We start from the raw sequence: 25,474 nt of genomic DNA, 5'->3' as shown, positions 1-25,474 counted from the left end.
CATTTAAAAGCGATTTTTGGTCAAGCCAAAGTGCTGTACATGTAATAAAAACTAGGGCTGTCAAATTGCGTTAAAGCGTTAATAACGCGTTAACGCAAAAAAAAAAAATTAACGCCACTAATTATTTTAACGCGATTAACGCATGTGTATTTTTTGTCCTCGGCCACCCCGTAGTTTCAGAGCGCATCGAGTTTAAAATACCATCTACAACTGATGCTGTAGACAGACCACACTTCCACGCTCACCGGCAGGCACCGACTGCCCATCGGGAGGACCGGGAGGGTGTGTGTATGTGTGGCGCGAGCGAGAGAGAACGGGCACACCTTACGTGTATTGTTGTTGTTAGCATCTGGTGCTAGCTAGCTGCGCTAACGGATATAAGGAGCTGTTTCAATGAAAAGAGAGGAGTGACATTTCGCCGACAACTGCGCCGAGCACTTGACTTTATGCAGGTAGCCAGACAGTGGGACATTGTACGAAAAGTCATCACACTCAGCACGGATAGTGCGTGCAACATGATTGCAGCGTCCAGGCAGCTCCCATTCGAGCATATGCCTTGAGTTGCACATAGCTCCAACCATAGATATATATAAACACTAGATGGATTAAATATTTTAATCGACTGACAGCCCTAATAAAAACACATATCTACAATCACAATAAAAGACAATAATTTCCAACCAAAGTATAAAAAATACAGGGAAACGTCAGGAGTCATGCTCCGCTCTGACTAGAAGGCCAGGGAGAAGAAGTGTGCCTTTAGTGAGGATTTAAAAACCTCTAGGGTCTGGGCCGACCTCACATGGAGGGGCAGAGTGTTCCAGAGCCTGGGGCCCGCTGCTGCGAAGGCTCGGTGCCCTCGGGTTTTGAGCCTGGTCTTGGGCACTATCAGCAGCAGCTGGTCAGCAGACCTTAAAACTCTGGCTGAGGTGTAGCGCTGGAGGAGTTCAGCTACATAGGCCAGAGCCAGCCCATTTAGGGCTTTGAAAACAAATAAAAGGATTTAAAAATAATTCGGAACCGAATTGGAAGCCAGTAGTGAGGCCAGAATTGGGGTGATGTGGTCACGCTTTTTGTGGCCAGTCAGAAGACGTGCAGCTGTGTTTTTGAATAGCTGCAGGCGTTTAATTGAGGCCTGGTGCATACCCACATACAGAGCGTTGCAGTTGTATTATAAACTATAACAGGCAGGGGACTCAAATGAAGTAAACAAATATCAACTAAACAATTATTCTTTAGGGTCCATTGATCATGTTGTTTTGAAGATAGATTATATAGAACTAATATGTTGATGTTTTAATAATTGCATTGGTTATTCAGAAGGTTTAAACATTTTATTCCCATCATCTTATATTTTAATAGCTTTTGATTAGGCACATATTAACTCAGTTTTCACACAGTCCTTATATATTTTCACATATAACTTATTTTAATGACAAAGTGAGTGGGGATTAATTATTGTGTGTGTGTGTGTGTGTGTGTGTGTGTGTGTGTGTGTGTGTGTGTGTGTGTGTGTGTGTGTGTGTGTGTGTGTGTGTGTGTGTGTGTGTGTGTGTGTGTGTGTGTGTGTGTGTGTGTGTGTGTGTGTGTGTGTGTGTGTGTGTGTGTGTGTGTGTGTGTGTGTGTGTGTGTGTGTGTGTGTGTCCCAGGTGCAGAACCTCCACAGCTGTGTGCAGGTCATCAATGACTTTGTGTCCCCCGAGCACGTGGCCAACTCCTTCCACCTGAGCCAGGAGCTGCGGCCCAACAATGAGGAGGTCAACTACGAGGACAAGCTGCAGGTGACGTTGCTTTTTGTTTCTGGTGTGAACATAGCATGAGTCCCCTTTATGAGCAGGGTTCTTTTACTCCAGTCCCTCTGATGGTTTCACTCTTCTTTCATGTTCAAATGATGCAGCCCACCGACTCCTGACAGTTTCCAATTAATCATTTATTTTTAAATATATATTTTCTCCAGATCTTTACCTGAACAAAGCTCTATCTCACAGTGTCAGAGTACTGTCTGTATTTATAAGTTTAGAAAACGTTGGGATTTTTCTTTTCATTCAAAGCTTCTATTGAGGCTTTTAAACTAAACTCCAAACGTCTGTCTTCCTCTTTTATTTTACCAACATCTTTTTGAGCGCAGTTAAAGGCCTACAAATATGGATTGCAGCATTATTTTGAGTCGTTTTTAAATACATTTTGTCTTTGCTATAATTATTAATAATGTCTGGATCACATGGGTCTGAAATAATTATACCCAGCTACCACTGGAATCTAATTCTGCAAATATTATGAAGCTATAGAAACTGGTGTAGGCTCTAAATGCAATCAACGAACATGCAAACAATACTGTGTTTCAATGTACGGTACATGTTCTCAAATTAAGCTTTGAAAGTCAAAAGTGTGCAGCTGCTGAAACTCCTCCTCCTCCTCCTCCTCAGGTGAAGAACATCCTGTTCCACTGTGTGAAGGAGGCGGTGAGCTCCCTGAAGAGGAACAGCTCTGAGGAAGACGAGGAAGAGGAGAACTCATGACCCCCCCTCCACCTCGCCCCCGCCCTGCAGAGAGGGAGACGCCTCCAATCAGCACCTCCTCTCCTCCCCCCCCTCCTCAGGTGGAGGTGATGGGGTAAGAGCTGGTCATGTGACCCGGGGACCTCAGGGTGTGAGTGCACCACGCCCCCCCCCATCACCACCAAACCTTCAGTGCCAAGAGGAGACAAACACTTGGCGGTTGCACCAACAGGGATTACACCCCCCCACTCAAACCAAACTCTGTGACTGGTGTGTTACCATGGAAACTCAGGCTGCCCTGTAAACTGACAGCATGATGGAGACTCTGCCCCCCCCTGCAGGAGGTGTAGTCCCTGTCTGTAGCAGCAGCCCCCACAGCATCACCAGCAGCAGCAGCAGCATCATCTCTGCTGTTCAAATCAAAAAAATATTGAGGGTAAAAAATGCAAAAAGAGAAACGAGAAGTTTCCGTCAGCGCTCGCTGCCCCCCCCCCCCCCCCCCCTCTGTGTCGTCTTTCTGTACTCTGTCCGTTCTGTTCTTCTTTTCTAGTTATATCTGTCTGTTGCCGTTTGTTCTACATTTTCTTTTTAATACGAACATTGTTTTATTTCCTCTGTGAAGATATATATTTATTTTATAGCTGTATGATATGCAATGTTATTGAGACAAAAAAAGCATTAATGTAAATGTGAGTTGTACAGTTTATTTTCTTTCTTTTAGTATGTGGTTTTCAGTTGTAATACGGCTCTACTGTGATGGAGGACACACACACACACACACACACACACACACACACACACACACACACACACACACACACACACACCAGCTATTGCCTGTAACTTTGGGAAATGTTGATGCTCTACAGTCCTCATGCCATAAATACATTTTTGAAAATGAACTGCCAAACTATTGTAAAGACTGTAAAGTTGTATTATGTAAAAAAGAACAAAATGGCTTATACACTTCAGCATTTTATAAAAAAAAAGTATTTGCTGTAAAATTAAGACATTTACAGAAAATATATAATTTATTTAAGAAAATAATGAATTGTCTTGTTTTTTTTGTTTCGTTAAATTTACTATGGTGAACTTTTGAAGTTAAAAGGTAAAATAATGAAATGTTTACTATAATGTGTAAATATATACATATATACATTCACTGAGGTATTTTTTTAAAACATGGCTTGCTTCAATTTCAAATTTTAAAGTGCAAGTGTTACATGCTTTGTACATTGAAGTTCAAAGGGTTTTACATTTTCCATTAAAATGGATTTATCAAACGTGTGTGTTGTGTGTTCATACCAGGCTCAGCGGGATGCAAAGCCTGTGTTGTTTCATTTCATATGGCTGAAAATGACTAACAGTTAACTACCCAGAATGTTTTCAGCTCTCAGGCTTATGGAAGATTCCTCAAATCACAACCACAGGCCGAGAAATCCACACATATTTTATTATTTTTGAGTTATATACTGTGTTTCCCAAGCTACCATTTTTATAATGAACAAAATGGTGCACATCATCAAAATCACTTTTAAAGAAAGGAATGAATGTATATTACTATTATTTAATAAACGATTGAACTTAAGAGTTTGCATTTTGCACCAGAGTTATTTCAGCACCAGGAAGCAGTAATGTCCTCGTGGCTGACACCACCAGGGAATCAGTAACATGAATATATTAATACTAATATATAGGGAATGCCCAGTTTAAAACTTCAGTTTATGTCATTGCACTGTGGGATCCTCACCACTAGGTGGTGCTGCTATTCCACGTTAGTTGTATTTTTCATAAAGATGTCCCCTTCCTCCACAGCCTCCACCCTGCTGACAGGAGAAATAACTGACATTTTACAAATCAAATCACACAGGTCATGTTTGGTGACAGCCAGTGACACCAGTCCAGTCAAATAGTCTCCTACTGTGTCCATGGTATATCCTAAATCCAGATTACACACTTCATTTATGATATGTTAGTTATGGATTCTATTCTCCCACAATGCACTGTACAAATGAAATGGAAAAGCAGCTAAATCAAATAAATAAGACTGGGTGGTGATCCAAAAATAATAATATATATATATAAACTGCCATTGTAGCACTTTGATTGACATTCAACGTCACGTGTCACATTTTCTGTTCCTAAAAACAGTATGTTGATATTTTTGTATCCGTAGGTCTGAGCAGGAGTTTCACCTTTATATCTTTAAAACACAACATGCTACATTCTGCTATAACTAAATACTAAATGTACACAACAATGACTTCCTTTATGGAGGTAGAACGTTTATGAACACATCTCTTTTCTGGATTCGATGATTGTTGAATGTCTGGGATTATTTTTGTATGTAAAGCAGCAAGATCATGCTTATTGCAGAGGTGCCTGTCTTTCTGATCTGAAGGAATCTTGGTTTATTCAAAAAATAAAAATAAACTAATTACTTTACCATGATCCATATTGTGACATGAGGAATGTTGTTGAGGGACAGTCATTGTTCTGGTTCAGGAGTTGATCTGGGATGTCTATTCAATGATTTGCTGGCATGATTTCTTTTTGATTTGAGATTAAACCAGCGCCATATAGATATAATTCTATAGAATATATTCTATCTATATGGCGCTGGATTAAACGTAGTATGTCCTTTCTGCCACTAGGGGTCACCCAATCAAATAATGACAAAAAACGTAGATTGGTGAAGAAGCGTGGGATTATGGGAGTTGTTGTGGTGTTGCGGTGAGCCTCTGGCCCTCCCTCATTTCTCTAACTCCCCTCCTCGACTCCTATCCTCGAAATTTAGTCCCGCCCACAGGAGATGCGAGCGGAGGAGCCGAGGAGGGGAACCGAGGAGAGAGGAGGGGAAGCAGCAGGCGGTTAGAGAAATGAGAACTCCTCTCCTCTGAGCGGTCATTTTAAAGAGACGTCTATTAATGATGACAGGAGGCACAGCAGCCCTGTCTGATGGACAGATGTGTTCATGATGACTTATATATTTACTTTGAATTCATTCACAGTGCGGTATAATGAGACAATATGCGGACACACACACACACACACACACACACACACACACACACACACACACACACACACACACACATATATATATATATATATATATATATATATATTTATATAAATAGAGCACTCTCATAATAACGTAACACTATCAGAGACTGGATACCCCCCCCCCCCCCCTCCCCCCCGCCTCCCCTCTCTGGTCGCTACAATGAGGAAAATAAATTACGGGCTGTAACATCTTGGTGAATACAAGATCTTTGATTACAGAGATCACGTGGATGACGTGATGTATGTGTGCATGTTATGCGCCAGTGGAAATAAAGATGGACACTCGGAATTATAGAAGTAGTCCGCTTCATCTGTTTATGTAGACACTTACATGTCCATAGAACAGAATATTACATGGTGTCAGAGTTAGTTCATTTATCATCGACCTGATGACGGAAGATGGAGAACACAGGCGTTCCAACACCACGAATGGACTGGGACTCGTCTAATCTGCCGGACGCATGGAGAAAGTTTCGGCAGCATGTGCAGCTAATGTTTTCAGGCCCGCTACATGCTAAAGACGAGGAGGAGAAATGTAGCTATCTACTCCTATGGATTGGGGAAAAAGGCAGAGATGTTTTTTACACATGGACTCTCACAGAAGACCAAAGTAAGGTACTAAAAACGTACTATGACGGTTTTGAAGCTTATGTAACTCCGAAAGCAAATCCCATATTTGCGCGCTATAAATTTCATGAAAAAATCCAAGGAGACAGTGAGAGTTTTTATGGAAGCCCATTTCCGCCACTTGAAAAAAATAAAATCCCCATGAAAAGTCATAATTATGAGATAAAAAAGTCGAAATTATGAGATAAAAAGTCGAAATTATGAGATAAAAAGTCGAAATAATGAGATAAAAAGTCATAATTATGAGATAAAAATTGAGATAAAAAGTCGAAATAATGAGATAAAAAGTCGAAATAATGAGATAAAAAGTCGAAATAATGAGATAAAAAGTCATAATTATGAGATAAAAAGTCGAAATAATGAGATAAAAAAGTCGAAATTATGAGATAAAAAGTCGAAATTATGAGATAAAAAGTCGAAATAATGAGATAAAAAGTCATAATTATGAGATAAAAATTGAGATAAAAAGTCGAAATAATGAGATAAAAAGTCGAAATAATGAGATAAAAAGTCGAAATAATGAGATAAAAAGTCATAATTATGAGATAAAAAGTCGAAATAATGAGATAAAAAGTCGAAATTATGAGATAAAAAGTCGAAATAATGAGATAAAAAGTCGAAATAATGAGATAAAAAGTCGAAATAATGAGATAAAAAAGTCGAAATTATGAGATAAAAAGTCGAAATTATGAGATAAAAAGTCGAAATAATGAGATAAAAAGTCATAATTATGAGATAAAAATTGAGATAAAAAGTCGAAATAATGAGATAAAAAGTCGAAATTATGAGATAAAAAGTCGAAATTATGAGATAAAAAGTCGAAATAATGAGATAAAAAAGTCGAAATTATGAGATAAAAAGTCGAAATTATGAGATAAAAAGTCGAAATAATGAGATAAAAAGTCGAAATAATGAGATAAAAAGTCGAAATAATGAGATAAAAAGTCATAATTATGAGATAAAAAGTCGAAATAATGAGATAAAAAGTCGAAATAATGAGATAAAAAAGTCGAAATTATGAGATAAAAAGTCGAAATTATGAGATAAAAAGTCGAAATAATGAGATAAAAAGTCATAATTATGAGATAAAAAGCCATTATGAGATAAAGCAGCTCTTTGCCTCGAGTTCTCCTATTTATCTTGACACGGAAATGGATTGTGAGTACATTGAGGACTACTTTAAACGTGGATTTACAACAGATGAAATACTTAATTTGCTTGCTGATTCACATGGAGTTGTACTAAGCAAACGCACCCTTGAAAGGATTTTAAGCAAGAAGCAGCTCTGGCGTCGAAAGAATAAAACCGATGTGGCTGAGGTGGCAATCTTCATTGAACAGCAACTGGAAACATCTGGTCAGTGTCATGGTTACAGATGGATGCACCAAAAATGTTGGTTACATGGAATTGTGACTGACAGAGAAACAGTGCGAATACTGCTACAGTTATTAGATGGTGAAGGTGTTGATCTGAGGTCAAGAAACAGACTGCGAAGGCGCATCTACCACAGCTGTGGTCCAAACTATGTATGGCACATTGATGGTTACGACAAGCTTAAGCCATTTGGAATTGCAATCAGTGGATGCATTGACGGGTTTTCAAGAAAGATGATATGGCTTGAAGCTTACAAAACAAATAAAGACCCGAAGATCATCGCTGGCTACTTTATTGATGCTGTTATCAATGCTGGTGGGTGCCCTGCCAGACTCAGACTTGATTTAGGAACAGAAAATGGCCATATGGCTGAAATGCAGCAGTTTTTGCATTTTTCTGAGAACCAAGCTGAAACAGACAATGTAACCTTTGGTCCAAGCACTGGAAACCAGCGTATTGAACGATGGTGGCTGACCTTGCGAAGTGAGTGTGTCCAGTTTTGGATGGACCTTTTTGACAAACTGAGTGTAGATGGCTACTTCTCAGACAACTTCTTGGACAAGTCCTTGATCCAGTTCTGCTTTCTACAAATAATACAGGTACTTGTCACATTATGAAATAAATAAATGTTGAATGTGGTGAATATTTTTAAAGAGCCACAAATGAACATGTGTAAAATAGAAATTGCCTGTTTTCTGTGGATAGAGTGAATAATAAGTTATTGTTTCTGGCTAACAAAAATATGTGGGTATTCAGAGTAGCTGTGTCAAATAAGTAGGTATCTAAGAATTTTTATTTTCGGGTTTATCCACCACATTTGTATAGCTGTTAAGATATAACATTAGTTGCACTGCTGCAATTTACATTTTACAGGTATTAATATGATTGTGCCAACCTACCATGGTAAAACTAGAAGACAAATCTCACAAATATAACAAAACATGGGTCAAGACTATACTTCACTAAGGCAGTAATCACCACTGCCCAGTATTTTTCTACTTTCTATTTGACTGAATATGATTTGTCTCCTAGGAAGAACTTAATGAGGTTGTATTGACTTGGAACAATCACAGAGTCCGTCAAGTCCATAACTCACGATCACCCCATGGACGTCCCTCCATATTGCATGCAGTCCCTCACCTGTATGGAGGCAGAGATTGTTTGCACCACGTGGACCTGGAGAAAGTTCAAGTCTGCCTTGATGAGTGTGTGTTCAAGGACTTCCCATGTGATGAAGATGTGTTCCATATCTGTGTGGATCTAATGTCAGAGTATAATCTGAAATTAACAAAGGATGTATTTGAAACTGTTAACCTGTATATCACACTCAGACAACTGATGAACAATGAACTGGATCATTAACTTTCCTGGGGCAGTGTCACAATTTATATTTCAGAAATGTGTTTCCTGTTTCATCCCAGGACAAATTGAAATATATATACTGATTGCAATTGTCAGAATTATAATATACTTGAACCTGTGATGAATGAAAATATAATTGTAGCTGTTTGAGACACGTCAAAGATGTACCAAATGTTCTCAGTACATATATTTGTATGTACACACAAACAAAGTCATGTGTTGCCCTTTGATTGACTATGTGTAAAAACAGGATACAAATGCAAAATACACACATGTATTAATATAATTATTTATTCAATTATTTAAACAGGTAGGAGCAAGCAGCAGAGAGAGTGAGACAGAGCGAGTGACTTCCTCAAACACTCCTCTCTCCTCGCTCCTTTCTCCCCTTCCATTTATCTGAATCCAACCAATCAGCTGGCAGACTTCAATAAACCTCTGAAACCAAAATTGCTGTTTTCATTTTTGACTGCATTTTAATCTAACTTGCTACAGCATCAGCAGCCTTTAATTGTAATCCATCGATACGTTTATGAGTGGTTTAAATGCCAAACTGTCTTTTGGTAAATAACAAGAACAGCACCTGAATAGAATAGTGCTTAACAAAGGAAGATATACATTGTTGTCTGAAATAACTGATTTAGACTCAGGTTATTAGTGAAGTCTAGCAATATAAACCATCAATCTTAAACTACTTCCTTAACTGAGGTATTCACAGAAAGTTATCTGCATTGAAACGTAAACATGTTCTTAAACTGAAAACAATGTTCAACAAAAGTTGCTAAAAGCAGTAAAGAAATATTGACAAGATGTTGATGCGGTGGCACTCAGTAAGGTTAAACAAGCTGTATTACTTCCTTCACAATAATCTGGAAAACCTACAAATTCTAAACGTGAACCTCTGATTGCAGTCTAGTTGCTGTAAGCTGAAATCTTTGTATCTTAGACAATATCCATTACCCACACGTTGCTATCTAAGACTTTGTTCATTTCATGTCGGAAATCTGGGTAGTGGTCGTAACTGACTGGCAACTCCAAGTAACAGCCACATGTATGAGCAACAGGTCTTCTTTGAAATCCCTGAAGTTGTGTGAAGCTGACAGTGATGCTCTTTCCTGTGAACAAATCTGATCCTGTGCAAAATCTGAGGAAAAGGGAGAGGTGCTGGGTGTCTGACTCTGTAAGATATGCACTAACATACTTGACCATTTGTTTCTCCTGGGCATTCTGTGTACTGGGGTAAGTCATTGATCTCATGATCTTTCTTGATGTTGGTTGTAGCTCTTCATAGACTGCTGCAATCCCTTTCAGCTCTGATCTAAGAGGTGCAAGTGTGTTGTTCCACTGTTCAATCACAAAAGCAGGCTCTTGAATCAGTTTTTGGTGAGCAATCTCCTTCAAGATTTGCTCAAAGTTATCTGCTGTTGGAAGCCGCCGGCAGTTGTGGATATCCATGATTTCCAACAATTCTTCTTGGTCCACACCTTCAAAATCTGAACGACAAGATTCAAAGATCACCCGCTCAGACTCTGAAACATACTTGAGAAAGCTGTCCACAAGATCACTCTCAACAAAGCCCAAAAGAGCTTGCTCCAGAATTACAGGTGAAAGTTTAACAGGAAGGTACTTCTCTTTTTGCCAGCCAAATGTGATTATTCGGCCTACACTTTCCCATTCTTGTTTACCAAAATCATGACGCAGGTATGGCACTTTGAAGCCATTTCCCATAGTGCACTGCTCATAAAAGTCATTCCAAAATTCGGACAGTATATCCCTCATAACACCTCCATCATCCACAGCTTTTTCAAGCTTTCCATCGGGAAGAATAACTTGGAAGTGAAAGTCATTCTCCATGATATTTTCCTCAGAAAACACTACAATAAGTTCTCTGAGAATCTGTCCACGATGAAGAACAATAATTTTCTTCACTCTTTCTCTCTGATTGGCTTGTTCCTGAAACATATCCATTGAAGGAGGCATGGATGATTCAATAGACAGTTCCGTAGAGAGAGGCAATGTATCATCAAGACTGGAGTACTCCATCAGAGAGATGCTGTCTGTGCGGAAAGTTACAATGCCACTATCATCTAAAGCACCGACATGAAACAGTGTTTCATGTTCTTGCAAACTGGATGCATCAGTTGGGTTGACTGTGGTGTAAAGAAGGGAAACACTATCAATGTTTTCATTTGCAAAAACTGTGCTGCTTCCAACAAAAATGACATCTGAAGTACTTATCTCCACCGGATCTGTTGCAGATGTGTCTGTAGAGAGGTGATAGATATCAGGTCTGGCATGTGTGTTTTCACCTTCTTGAGCAGTTGCATCACTATTGTTTTCCACCAGATTTATGTCACTGGCAATGTCTCTCTTCTTGGTTGTTAAATAGAAACGTAAGAGAGGTAATTTTGTCTTTTCATACAGTTCCTTGACTGTGATACTATCCTCTAATGAATGCCGCTGAAAGTCCGTTAAATCAATGTCAAAATCAGTAAGGCTCCCCTCTGCATTTTTTCCATCTGGAAAAAACAACTGCACAGCCTTTTCAATTGGGTTCTGTTTTGTACTGTCCTTCATGACACTCTCTTTTCTGGTCCCTCCACCCTTTTTGGTGCGTACCTGCACAAATTCCCCTTCTCTGAAATGCACCCATCCAATTTCAATCTTTCTTTGATTCTTCTGAGCATTCTTCTGAGCATTCTTCTGAGCATTCTTTGGAGCGGTTTGATGTTCTGTCTCAGACACATGATCACCTTTGTTTCTTGAGAGCTTTCCTCTAAGTCGATCAAAGAGCTTTGACTTGCGACTCGTGGGTTCTTTTTCCTTCCGTCTACAGTATCCAAAAACAGCCAGTCGATCACCATAGGATGGCAGATACTCTCTCAGCTGGTCATCTGTCATGAGAGTTATGACACTGGAATCCATCTAAAATGAAGAAATATATCAAGAATTCTTAGGTCAAGTGAATTAAATTACAACCATGAAAAACCTGCATACACAGCACCAGGTATTATTTTCAAAGCTCTTCCAAACTTTGGTTTTTTTTATGTTTATTTGTGAATTGTCACATATTTCCTATATCAAATCAAATCAAATCAAGTTTTATTTATAGAGCAAATTTAAAAACGATTTTTGGTTGATCCAAAGTGCTGTACATGTAATAAAGACACTTTACTACAATAACAAGAAATGTTCAGAAATATAAAAACAAAATATATACAGTATAAACTACCTTCTCCTGTTCCATTCGCTGTATGTCTTCCTCAGGCACATGTCGTGACCTTATATAGTCAGATAGCTCGTCCATCTTGTGACAGTTGAAAAAACCTCTCCACCTGTGTTGAATGAAATGAAAGCTTAAATATAACCTTAAATACATTTGATTTTTAAAGTTGATTTTTACAAAATCGTTTTTGTTTGTCGTTTTGGTATTCAAGCATCTTCACAGGTAGGTTGTGTAAGTTGGAGAAACCAGCTAGAGATCACTAGAATTTGAAAATACACAACCGGAGAAAATCTGCCACTTCCTTACAGAGCACCTCCACCAACACACGAACGCGCACATGACCAATGAGGGCACGAGATAAGTTTGTGCACAGATGGAAGGCTGACAGGCAGGTAGGCCATCCAGTTACTTTAGCCGGCTCAGATGATTGGTCGTGCTTTTTACAGTACTACGGCTTCCACAGATGATATTTTTTGTATGTATTTATTGTCAAAGCATTTAATGTATTCATTGCTATCGGGATGTTAAGAGCATTCAATGGAATATAACAAAAAGCGTATCTCGAGCCGGTTTCTCAAACTTATCTACCCTACCTTTAAATGTCATGTTTAAATAAGACTATAAACTTTACTCCAAATTCTCCAACTAAGGAGGAAGGGGAGCATTATTTAATTTTATTAGATTTTATTGATCTTGTAATAGTTAAAATAGGACTCTTGGTTATCAGATTTTCGTAAGTTGGCCTCTGATATGACAAATCCAATCTTTAAAGTGGTTAAGGGGAAATATTCACTTCTTTTGATTTTATTGTGAGGCAGCTTATGACATCGCTGAATGAAAAAGCACCTGCAGTGACTAGTTGACGATAACCCGTTTGGCTGGATGTTCAACAAATTAAAGAAGCCAATGGAACTTCAATTCATGTTTTTAAAATGCAATTTTTATTAAGAAGGGAAAGTTGTTACATATGCCATGAGCGTGTTTATTTACTTAATGCTCTGCTTTTTTTCATAGCTGTGTAGCAAAAACTGATTTGTAAAAAACCCGGCTTGTATTAATATTTTATGAAACAATTAGCTGCATGGCAACAACTTTCATTGTACGTTGATACATCTCAACAGCAAATGTTGTGTTGCATGTAAACCAATAGTTGACTATTTTCAGACTTGTTATAACATTCCCATTAGGCTTTTCCCTCTTTCATGAAAATAAGTTACCTATAAGCTATACTTTAGTTGTGATTAAGACTATATTTAATATAAGGAAAAATGCAACATTTGTTCTAATTGGTCCCTCCTCTCCTACTCCTCTGCCTCCTTCTCCTCCTCTCTTCCTATTCCTCATCTCCTCTCTTGCTTACTCCCTCTTCCACACTTCCTCACTCTCTCCTCTTACTCTAACTCGTATATTGCTAACACACTCCTGCCCGCATTATCAAGAGCCTGACTAAGTTATAGATTTGCCAAGTAGCTGAGATATCCATGTGTTATGATATTAGGGTCATGCAGAGTGAGATCGCTATATAAGAGAGAGAGAGAGGTGTGGCGTGTGTGTGTGTGTGTGTGTGTGTGTGTGTGTGTGTGTGTGTGTGTAATGGACTGTAAATGGACTGTACTTATATAGCGCTTTATCCAGTCTTTAAGACCCCTCAAAGCGCTTTACATACTACATGTCATTCACCCATTCACACCCATTCATACAGAGCAGTGTACCTTACTCTATAGGACCTAACATTCATACACATTCACACACCGTTGGCCATGCCATCGGGAGCAACTCAGGGTTAAGTATCTTGCCCAAGGATACATCGACATGTTGACTGCATGGGCTGGGATCGATCCCACAACCTTCTGGTTGAAAGACGACCGCACTCCCTCGCAGCCACAGTCGCCCTGTGTGTGTGTGTGTGTGTGTGTGTGTGTGTGTGTGTGTGTGTGTGTGTGTGTGTGTGTGTGTGTGTGTGTGTGTGTGTGTGTGTGTGTGTGTGTGTGTGTGTGTGTGTGTGTGTGTGTGTGTGCGTGCGTGCGTGCGTGCGTGCGTGCGTGCGTGTGTGCGTGCGTGCGTGTGTGTGGGGGTGCTAGTGGATCGCCGGAGCTGTTAGATTAACATTAACATGCTTATTGTAGTTGTAAGTGCACTGCCTTGCGGCCTGTAGCACCATCCTGGATGGAGCATATGTGTGGGCTGGACCTGTATTTTACAGTAAAGGAGTGAGCAGAGAGTAGAGTAGTTGTCGATTCTTGTTCTGTTTTCTGTGACAATCTGCCGCACCCTCTCAGACTTTGAGTTGCGCGCGCTACTAAAGAGACGTGTTACCATGGAAACCAAACAATGGTGTAGCTGTATTAAAGTCCGAGTGGAAATAGTCCTGAGTAAATCTGATTTTGTCAGAAATCGGGAGAAATGCGGGAGAAATATGACCCCGGGAGGAAACCGGGAGAGCAGGAGAGGGCAATGAAATCGGGAGTCTCCCGCGAAAATCGGGAGGGTTGACAAGTATGTGCAAGAGTGAGCGAGCGTTTTTATGTTTCTGGAAGTAAAACAAAGCAGCGGAAAATATAGGTCTGTGAAGTATTTTGTGTAACAAGAAGAACTAAATAAATGCAACGGCCTCCAAAGAACAGCTCGCCTCTCTCCAGTCATTTCGATATTATTGAACCTGAAGCTTGTTGCTTCGGCCCTGGGAGACCACAGAGTAATCCCCTGTTTCCTCGACTACGGTCTGGGAGCCGAGAGGAAAGTTCAACACATGCATAATGAATGCTATCCATGCTATCTGACTGTACTACTTCGGTTTGGCCATGTACTGAATGATCGCTATGGCATTAGTATTTCCCCAGAATAGCAAACTGAAAAGCGATAAAGAACGACAGTGCAATGTTCAATTAACGCATTACTTTTTAACCACTGCGTTACATGTAGGCTACTATAATTAGTGGTGTACCGTAGCTGAGATAGCATTTACGGGTTAGAGTTAGGCTAGCAACTCACAGCAGCAGTATGCCTACACTATTGTCATTAGTGGCGTGAACGTTACCACAAAACTATAGGCATATATGTTATAGTTCAGGTAAAGTCAAAGCTATGAACTGCATTGTTGTAGTTTAGCTGCAATATAGGCTATATGTAACATCTAACATTTACAAAAGTCACCTGTAATAGTTACCTTATTTAGGACTAGATGCCGTTTGCATGGTGGAGAGTAGCAAGGTGATGAAGGGACCTTTGAAGACAGCGCCACTGCAGCGCATGCGCACTTCTTATCTCATAATTATGACTTTTTATCTCATTATTTCGACTTTTTATCTCATAATTATGACTTTTTATCTCATTATTTCGACTTTTTATCTCATTATTTCGACTTTTTATCTCATAATTATGACTTTTTATCTCATTATTTCGACTTTTTATCTCATAATTATGACTTTTTATCTCATTATTTCGACTTTTTATCTCATTATTTCGACTTTTTATCTCATAATTTCGACTTTTTTATCTCATTATTTCGACTTTTTATCTCATTATTTCGACTTTTTATCTCATTATTTCGACTTTTTATCTCATAATTTCGACTTTTTTATCTCATAATTTCGACTTTTTATCTCATTATTTCGACTTTTTATCTCATTATTTCGACTTTTTATCTCATTATTTCGACTTTTTATCTCATAATTTCGACTTTTTTATCTCATAATTTCGACTTTTTTATCTCATAATTATGACTTTTCATGGGGATTTTATTTTTTTCAAGTGGAAATGGGCTTCCATAAGTTTTGACCAGTTTGTAACGGAGCTGAAATTGCTAAGTAAAGACTGCAACTACCCAAACAGTGAGGAAATGATTAGAGACAGGATTGTCTTTGCTACAAACTCACAAAGAGTGCGCAAAAAACTGCTATGTCACAGCAGAGTCCTGCATCGGGTCGGGTATCCGCGGGTACCCGACGGGTGAACCGCAAAAAAGGTGATTTGCGGGTGGTATTTTTTCAAACGCTTTTTTCCGGGTTCGGTTCTGGGTAAAACAAAGATGATGCGGGTCGGGTTGCGGGTGTTGCATAATAAATATATTGAAATAATAATAATTTAGTTTAATGTTGAAATCCTCAGACCTCTCCCCCGCGGGACCGTGCATAATCATAACCTCTGCAGCGCATCTATCTGCTGCTGAGCGCGCCACATTCTGAATGGCTGAGGTGAAGCTCTCTAGCGGAGAATACAGCATTTTCAATAACTCTTCCTCAAGAGCGAAATCCAACGTCTGGGAGGCTTTTGGTGTCCTCCTAGATGGAGAAAATAACCAACATCCCAGGCTTTTTGAGCCAAATATGCAACTGCGTGTGTTAATAATTGCACGTTTTCACTGCTTATATATACAGGACTGTCTCAGAAAATTAGAATATTGTGATAAACTTCTTTATTTTCTGTAATGCAATTTAAAAAAAACAAAAATGTCATACATTCTGGATTCATTACAAATCAACTGAAATATTGCAAGCCTTTTATTATTTTAATATTGCTGATTATGGCATACAGCTTAAGAAAACTCAAAAATCCTATCTCAAAAAATTAGAATAGTTCCTCAGACCAAGTAAAAAAAAAAGATTTATAACAGCAAAACACAATCAAACATTTGAAAATGTCCATTAATGCACTCAGTACTTGGTTGGGAATCCTTTTGCACGGATTACTGCATCAATGCGGCGTGGCATGGAGGCAATCAGCCTGTGGCATTGCTGAGGTGTTATGGATGCCCAGGATGCTTCAATAGCGGCCTTTAGCTCATTAGCATTGTTGGGTCTGGTGTCTTTCAGCTTCTTCTTCACAATACCCCACATATTCTCTATGGGGTTCAGGTCAGGGGAATTTGCAGGCCAATCGAGGACAGTAATGCCATGGTCAGTACACCAGTTACTGGTGGTTTTGGCACTGTGGGCAGGTGCCAGATCATGCTGGAAAATGAATTCCTCATCTCCATAGAGCTTTTCAGCAGACGGAAGCATGTAGTGCTCTAAAATCTCTTGGTACACAGCTGCATTTACTCTGGGCTTGATGAAACACAGTGGACCAACACCAGCAGCTGACATGGCTCCCCAAACCATCGCTGACTGTGGGAACTTCACACTGGATTTCAAGCAACTTGGATTTTGCTCCTCTCCAGCCTTTCTCCAGACTCTGGCGCCTTGACTTCCAAATGAAATACAAAACTTGCTTTCGTCTGAAAAGAGGACTTTGGACCACTGTGCAACTGTCCAGTGCTTCTTTTCCTTAGCCCAAGTCAGACGCCTCTTCCGTTGTCTTGAGTTCAGAAGTGGCTTGACCATGGGAATACGGCTATTGTAGCCCATTTCCCGGACACGTCTGTGAACAGTGACTTTTGATACCTGGACTCCAGCTTCAGTCCACTGTCTTTGAAGCTCCCCCAAATTCTGGAAGCGACTCTTCTTCACAATGCTGTTAAGGCTGCGGTCATCTCTCTTGGTTGTGCAGCGTTTCCTGCCACATTTCCCCCTTCCAACAGACTTTTTGTGGATGTGCTTTGAAACTGCACTCTGTGAACAGCTTGCTCTTTGAGAAATTTCTTTTTGTGTCTTACCCTCCTGATGGAGGGTGTCAATGACGGTCCTCTGGACAGCAGTCAGATCAGCAGTCTTCCCCATACTTGTGATTTAGTTTACTGAACCAAGCTGAGTGTTTTTCAAGGCTCAGGAAACCCTTGCAGGTGTTTCGAGTTAATTAGACGATTCAAGTGATTCGTTGAACACCCTACTAGTATACTTTTTCATGATATTCTAATATTTAGAGATAGGATATTTGAGTTTTCTTAAGCTGTATGCCATAATCAGCAATATTAAAATAATAAAAGGCTTGCAATATTTCAGTTGATTTGTAATGAATCCAGAATGTATGACATTTTTGTTTTTTTAATTGCATTACAGAAAATAAAGAACTTTATCACAATATTCTAATTTTCTGAGACAGTCCTGTATATGCGGGTTCGGGTCGAGTTGCGGATCTTGTGCTGGCGGGTCGGGTCGGGTTGCGGAACTAATTGGCAATATGTGCGGGTAGCGGGGCGGGTTCGGTATTGCACGTCGCGGGTGCGGGGCGGGAGCGGGCCTTGAAAATCAGACCCGTGCAGGACTCTGTGTCACGGTCCAGACTTGACGCTAGAGAAAGCCATTGACATTGCACGTTCACATGAGCTATCACAGCAGCAGCTAAAGACAATGCTAACCCCCGCTGCTAGCCACGACAATCGCTCTGCTCACGCGGAAGCAGAAAACCTTTTAGAGCAGACCAAGCATCCCGTGGGCACAAGACGACATGGAATGATCGTAACAGCGCCGTGAGGAGCAAGGAATGTGGAGCATGCGGGAGGGAGCACAGCCGCACTGAGGAATGTTCAGCAAAGGGTCGCCAATGCAGCAAATGCAAGAAGCCCAACCATTTTGCTAAAGTGTGTAGGTCACAAACACAGCAGCCACAGACGAGATATAATCCCAGAAAATTGCATACCATCTCAAACAGTGCAGAACAGTCACTAGAAGAACTCTATATTGATGCTATCATAAAAGAGCATGAAAACACAGATAGAGAACAGGCATATGCAGAAGTAGAAATAGGAAAAGCGAGGAACAAACTGAAGTTTAAAATGGACACTGGTGCTCAGACTAGTATTATACCAGCAGACACATTCCGCAAGATATATGGAAGTGTAATACTAGGCCCCCCATCAAGCCAACTCTCAGATTATGGTGGGCACGAGATAGAAGCAGAAGGAACATGTAGACTGACATGTAAACACGGTGAGAAAACAGCCATGGTAGGTTTTGACATAGATACATACAAATACTCCACCTCTGTTAGGCTTAAGAGCATGTCTAGATTTAAACCTAGTCAAAATTATACATGAGCTGATGCAAAGCCAATAACACACACAACCATGATGGAAGAGTTTGCTGATGTGTTTAAAGGCATCGGACTGTTTCCTGGTGAATGCAGTTTCCAACTCAAACCCTCTGGACCACCAGTGGTATGTCCACCTCGACGCATCCCATATGCTCTGCGTGACCGGCTCAAGGATGAGTTGGACGACATGGAAAAACTGGACGTTATCAAAAAAGTCAAAGAGCCAACTGAATGGGTTAATGCACTAGTAGTGTTGGAAAAGCCGAAAACAAATAGGCTGAGAATATGCCTAGACCCCTGCGCCCTGAACAAAGCTATCCAAAGACCCCACTATCCACTCCCTACTCTAGATGATGTCACACCAAAACTGGCTGGAGCACAGTATTTCAGTGTACTAGACGCCAGATCTGGATACTGGAATATAAAGCTCACACACGACTCATCTATGCTAACCACGTTCAACACGATCTACGGCAGGTACCGTTTCAAGAGACTGCCTTTTGGAATCATATCTGCACAGGATGAGTTCCAGAGGAGAGTGGATCAGGCCTATGAGGGGCTTCCAGGCGTTGCCGCCATCGTAGATGACATCATAGTCTACGGCCGCACCAAAGAGGAGCACGACGCCAGCCTGCGTGCCATGCTGGAGAGAACCAGAGAAAAAGGCATAAAGCTGAATAAGGACAAGTGCAAAATATGTGTGCCTGAGGTAAGCTATTTTGGGCACAAGCTGACAAGAGAAGGCATCCGCCCTGACCCGAACAAGATTAAGGCAATCAAAGAAATGCCTAACCCGAAAAAGCAAGGCAGAGTTGGAGACCATACTGGGCATGGTCACTTACCTTTCCAGGTTCGCCCCGAGAATGTCAGAGGCAACAGCTCCACTCCGGCAACTGTTAAAGGAAAACAGTGAGTTTGTGTGGGACTCAAATCATGATGCAGCCTTCCAACGAATAACACAGGAGCCTGGCCCAGTACTCACCTACTTCGATCACACAAAGGATGTGAAGTTACAAGTCGATGCTTCCAAAAACGGCTTAGGAGCTGTCCTGCTCCAAGAAGAGAAACCAGTCACATACGCATCAAACACACTGACTGAAACTGAAGAGAACTATGCTCAAATCGAATAGGAGCTATACGCAGTGCTCTTTGGATGTAGGCGGTTTCACCAATGACTGTACGGACGACAGGTGATCGTCGAGTCAGATCATAAGCAACTTGAGTCAATCATGTGTAAGCCCTTAGCAGCTGCACCACCGCGTCTGCAACGCATGATACTGCAGCTACAGAGATATGACATCACTATCGAGCACAAACCAGGAAAACAAATCCCTGTTGCAGACACTCTGTCCAGAAAGCCACTTGAGTGTTACGACCGCTCCATGAGTGAGGGCATGGAATACCAAATACACACTGTGATCAGCAACGCTCCGGTAAGCGACCGAAAAATGGCAGAGATCAGAGCCGCTACAGCCAAAGATAAGCAGCTCTCAGGGCTGAGACATGTGATCCAAGCAGGGTGGCCCGAGAAAAACAAAAACTGTCCACCTGCAGTCTCAGAGTATTGAAATCATAGGGATGAGATATCAGAGACAGATGACATCCTACTGAAAGGAGAGAAAATCATCGTGCCGCACTCACTCAGGGCTGAAATGCTTTCACGCATTCACACAGGACACTTAGGGATGGAAATGTGCAAACAACGTGCAAGAGATGTACTGTTCTGGCCAAGGATGGGTCAGCAGATAGAGACACTAGTAGGGACCTGCAGCACCTGCCTTGAGCGACGCAGCTCACTCCCAAAAGAGCCTATGATGTCACACCCAATCCCAGAACAACCTTGGCAGGTAATAGCCAATGATCTGTTCACATGGAACAGTACTGACTATGCGGTTGTAGTTGACCATTATAGTAGGTACTTTGAGGTAGAAAAAATCACCAGCCTCACCTCCTCAGTAGTCATCCAAAAGCTGAAGGCCATGTTCGCTCGATTTGGAATACCACAGACACTAGTCAGCGATAATGGACCTTGCTACAGTTCACAAGAGTTTAAAGCTTTTGCTCATGCCTTGGACTTCAAGCATGTCACAAGCAGTCCTCTGAATCCACAGAGCAACGGGCTAGCAGAAAAAACAGTTCAGACTGTCAAAGCTCTCATGGACAAAGCACACGCTCAGAGAACTGACCTGTACCACAGCTTGTTGGAGTATAGAAACACACCAGTGGATGGTTTGAAATCGCCAGCACAGCTACTCATGAGCAAGCGTCTGCGCTCCATCCTTCCCACCACTGAAAAGCATCTACAACCAGAGCTTGCCTGTCGCAGCACCGTTCACAGCAGGAGAGAACAGTGCCAAACACGACAAAAACAATATTATGACAGGAATGCCAGATCACTGCCTGCACTACCAGTGGGAGCCACGATCCGCTTCCAGCTTCCAACAGGGACATGGAAACCTGCACCAGTAGTCGAGCCAGCAGGTACCCAGAGATCCTACAACATCTGCACGGACGGAGGTCAAATGTTTCGGCGCAACAGGCTAGAGATGTCCCGATCCGATCACGTGATCGGGGATCGGAGCCGATCACGTGATTTTCAAAAGATTGGAATCGGGAGAAAAAAATCGAGGATCAGGATTTTTTTTATTTTTTTATATATAAATACTTTTTTTTTTTTATTATTCAATGTTTCAAAACAAAAATGACCATGTTCAAGTCTTAAAGTCATCCTGAGGCCTTAGTTTTGGTTTCAAATTACACAACATCATGTATGTGTTGCTTCTTTGGGGCTTCTTTTCATAGACCTGGTTGCTTATTCCTCTCAAATCTGGCAACAGAGTGGGCAGGGTGCAGTGTCTAATTGTAGCAGTAAGCTAACGAGTACTGATAAGCTTTATTTTGTTTTGATCCAATGCAGCACAACTGAACTGATCCAATGCTGCTGTGAAAAAAATAACCTATATCCATGTTGGATAGAATATCCAATTTAAATAAAAAAATAACCTTAAGGGACAACTTGAACGCTTTTTTTTTCTCTTAATGCATTGCATAAAGATCGGATCGGGAAAAATCGGTATCGGCAAATTGTCAAAATCAAATGATCGGAATCGGATCGGGAGCAAAAAAAGGTGATCGGCACATCCCTACAACAGGCATCACCTTCTACAAACGTGTGAGAGTGACACAGATCAGGAGAATCCATCAGACGAGCAGTTGGAGCCTGAGGACACTGAGACTTTGCAGCAGGACACTGAGAAACAAACAGGCCCCAGAGAGCAATCACACATTGTTTACAATAAGATCACAAGATCAGGCCGCATAGTGAAGCCAAGAGATGTGTTAACTGTGAAAAAAAAGAAAAAAAAAGCGAAATGTAATACTGACAGTGCACTTTGATTGAATCTGTGTATTATGCAACACTGACAATGCACTGTGATTTTTGTTTGTTTAGAAATTGAATTCAACAGTTTTGTTTCAGAAGCAGTACTACATGCTCTATTATAATTATTTCTGGGCAACTGTTCAACAAGATAAGTTAAACTGCAGAAGTACTAAATGTTAATGTACCAGCCTTATAATATTCCCTCAGTGATAGAGTAATCACAATTAGTAGATGTAGTGCCTCAAGACGTACATTTATTTTAAATACATATGGTTATAATTTGTTATGGCAGCTATACTGTTCTTTTCTAAAGAAGGGGGATGTAACATCTTGGTGAATAAAAGATCTTTGATTACAGAGCTCACGTGGATGACGTGATGTATGTGTGCATGTTACGCGCCAGTGGAAATAAAGATGGACACTCGGAATGATAGAAGTAGTCCGCTTCATCTGTTTATGTAGACACTTACATGTCCATAGAACAGAATATTACACGGGCCAAAAGTTTTATTTACAAGTATTAAAAGTAAGCAGAGGACACCAAACCAACTGAGACCTGTCTGTCCGCTGCATCTACGCACACACTGTACCACACACGCTGAGATAAGTCTGGCCGTGCGTCACGACTCTTTGAAACATCTCTGTTCCCGGAAATGCATCCACAAAGGAGCCATGGAGGACCGTGGAGGACCCGTCAGTGTATCCTCGGTTATAGCTCCTCCAGAGAGCCTCCTCAACGCTCGATCCTCGGTCCTCGAAGTGCATTTAGAGAAATGAGATGTCCTTCAACATGGCGCGCTGAAATTCATTTCCGGGTCACAACCGGAGAACCGAGGAGTCGAGGAGGGGGATTTGATGAAATGAGAAAGGGCCTCTGAGTCTTGTTGGAGATTTGGAGGATGTTGCAAACCAACCTCGTCTCCGCGTGTCGTTTGACAAGCTAGGTGAATTCGGGAAAAGGGAGGGATTAAGAAACACCAGAATGCAAGCGAAACAATAATCCGGCTTTAATGATATACAGTAACGATACAAATACAAAGAAATCACGAAGCACTCTGCAGAGTACTCCGGGCTCAGGTTCTACCCCACGTGTGAGACAGGTCTCAGGAACGGCTGGTGAAAAACAAGAGCGCGAACCAAAGGAAAACACAGGCTTTCATACTAAAACACAGGAGGAGGTGTGTACGTGCATTCCCCCAGAGGTCATCTTATTGGCAGAGATCAACACATGGCCTGTCGCACCCAATCAGTGCGACACAGCAGCTTTTAGCCAGCACACACACATCTCCTTTATGGCCCTGTGTCCCTGAGTCCATCTTCCCGCCTCCTGACTGCCACACACAAGTTAAAAGTATGTTTTAAGATATAGTTGTTATAGTTGGCTAAATATACGTAATACATGTTAATTACTTTCATATCAATAACAACGAGGAACACATTACCTATGCTCTTAAGCAGTATTAGAGATGCTTTTCAAATAGTCAAACTTCTCAGGCTTACCTATGGCCCTTCCATTTGTTTGAGCTATTGTTCACATCTTTACTTCAAATAAAAGGTTTCACATTGTATATTTCCAGCTTCCTTTACACATACTGCTATTATTAACACAAAGTAACTAACCACACACCTCTATTGAAAACAAGTCGATTCCCCTGACAATTGACATGCTGAACCTCTTCTGAATGTGCTACCCTCCTCCAGCTCTCTCGTCCCTGTCATAAAACTGCTTCCATTTCATATAGAGTAATAAAAGATGTTTAAGCTAATTTCTCCACAATGTTTGTAGCCATTTAGTACCCACACATGAAAGAATAAGAACAGAGGTATAGTTGACCAGTAATCATGTAGCAGATCTATTTACTGCAATGAAAACACACACACACACATCTGCTTCAAGCCTGTGTAAACACACCCTTTTTTTACGAGGGAAACATTCCAGAGTCTGGCACTATTCCCAAATATGGTGTCTCCTTCTCACCTCAATATATTGGGGGAGGAAAGGATACTTTGTCCCTTCAAATTTAACACACATGAACATATATAAGGTGACACCAAAATGAATATACCAGATTTTACTTTCCTGTCATACCCCGTTACTTTAATCCTTCAAATAATTCAAATAATCCTTCAATTTCCCCCTTTTGGTCTCGCATTAACGAGACCAACACACATAAGACATTTGAAACAAACTACTGTCATTCTTTGATACTGTGTCTGTCCCCCTTCATTAAACCTTTGAGAACAGAAAACAACCTCCAATGACAGTGAAGAAACTATCAGAGTGAGAGCCTGAGTGCCAGACAGCAGCATCCTTGCGTGTTGTTGAATCATCAGGGCCCCCCCCCCCTCAGCGGAATACGCCAACAAGGGCAGCTGATAGGGAGGGGGAGATGCGGCCTTTCCTTCAAAGGTGGAACTGATGAATCTGATCAGAGAGAAGTAGACTCCTCTGCTGCCTCGAGAAGTCCCCCAGCCCGCTGACGCCTCCTTCCAAGTCGTCTGCTGTAGGGATGTCCGCGAGGTCCTTCTCCTCCAGTCCGCTGATGCCTGCTTCCAAGTCGTCTGCTGTAGGGATGTCCGCGTTGATGATAGCCAGGTCCGTCCTGATGTCCTCCAAGGTCCTAGCCGGAGTGTTCCTCGCCGCACACTGGCTCCAGTAGTACCAGATGTCCCCCTTTGCTCCTCGGCGGACGGCATGAGATGTCCTCTGGGTCACTCTGTAGAGGCCGGAGAGCCTGGGGTTGAGTCACGTAGGCCTGACGACCTTCAGCCAGACGAACTCCGCTGTGTCGGCCTCCTGCTCCTCGGGTCCCCCTTTTGGCGTCAGCAACCTGTGTGGAGAAATCTGATACCCACCCCTCAAGTCTACGCTCAGTGCTTCTGGGCCCTCAGGTGTTTGACCCACCACTGGTAGGCCGCTTCAGAATTCTAATACTTGGCCTGTGTCAACAAAATAAACCCCAACATCTTCAGGTGAACTAAATAACATATCTCAATAGCTCTGAATTCCTGACAAGCATCTGTGTTATT

The 25,474-nt window shown here is 41.3% G+C and overlaps 3 protein-coding genes across 6 annotated transcripts in view; 1 reads left to right on the top strand and 2 right to left on the bottom strand.

Moving 5' to 3' along the window:
- The window catches only part of jmjd1cb (jumonji domain containing 1Cb), a 136,538-nt gene extending 132,757 nt beyond the window's left edge, over positions 1-3,781 (top strand). For 3 of the 4 annotated variants that reach the window (XM_079659351.1, XM_079659354.1, XM_079659353.1), the window contains 2 exons: positions 1,650-1,781; positions 2,427-3,781. In XM_079659351.1, coding sequence (XP_079515477.1) covers positions 1,650-1,781; positions 2,427-2,519 — 225 coding nt within the window. In that variant the 3' untranslated portion in view covers positions 2,520-3,781. The remainder of the gene's footprint in view (positions 1-1,649; positions 1,782-2,426) is intronic. The other variant, XM_079659352.1, reaches the window with a different exon arrangement.
- LOC307024606 (uncharacterized protein) overlaps positions 1-25,474 on the bottom strand; it is a 402,876-nt gene that overhangs the window by 366,684 nt on the left and 10,718 nt on the right. The window lies entirely within an intron of this gene.
- LOC307024601 (uncharacterized protein) lies at positions 8,179-13,611 on the bottom strand. Its single transcript, XM_079658887.1, has 2 exons — positions 12,160-13,611; positions 8,179-11,852 (listed from the first exon to the last, which is right to left on the bottom strand). Exons 1-2 carry the CDS (start codon positions 12,304-12,306, stop codon positions 9,870-9,872), a joined length of 2,130 nt encoding a protein of 709 aa, XP_079515013.1. The 5' UTR covers positions 12,307-13,611; the 3' UTR covers positions 8,179-9,869.

This window comes from Notothenia rossii (genome assembly GCF_949606895.1).
Source record: "Notothenia rossii genome assembly, chromosome: 11".
NCBI classification, from domain to species: Eukaryota; Metazoa; Chordata; class Actinopteri; order Perciformes; family Nototheniidae; genus Notothenia; species Notothenia rossii.
Note: the sequence above shows the minus strand (reverse complement) of the source record. Positions and strands in the feature narration are given on the sequence as shown.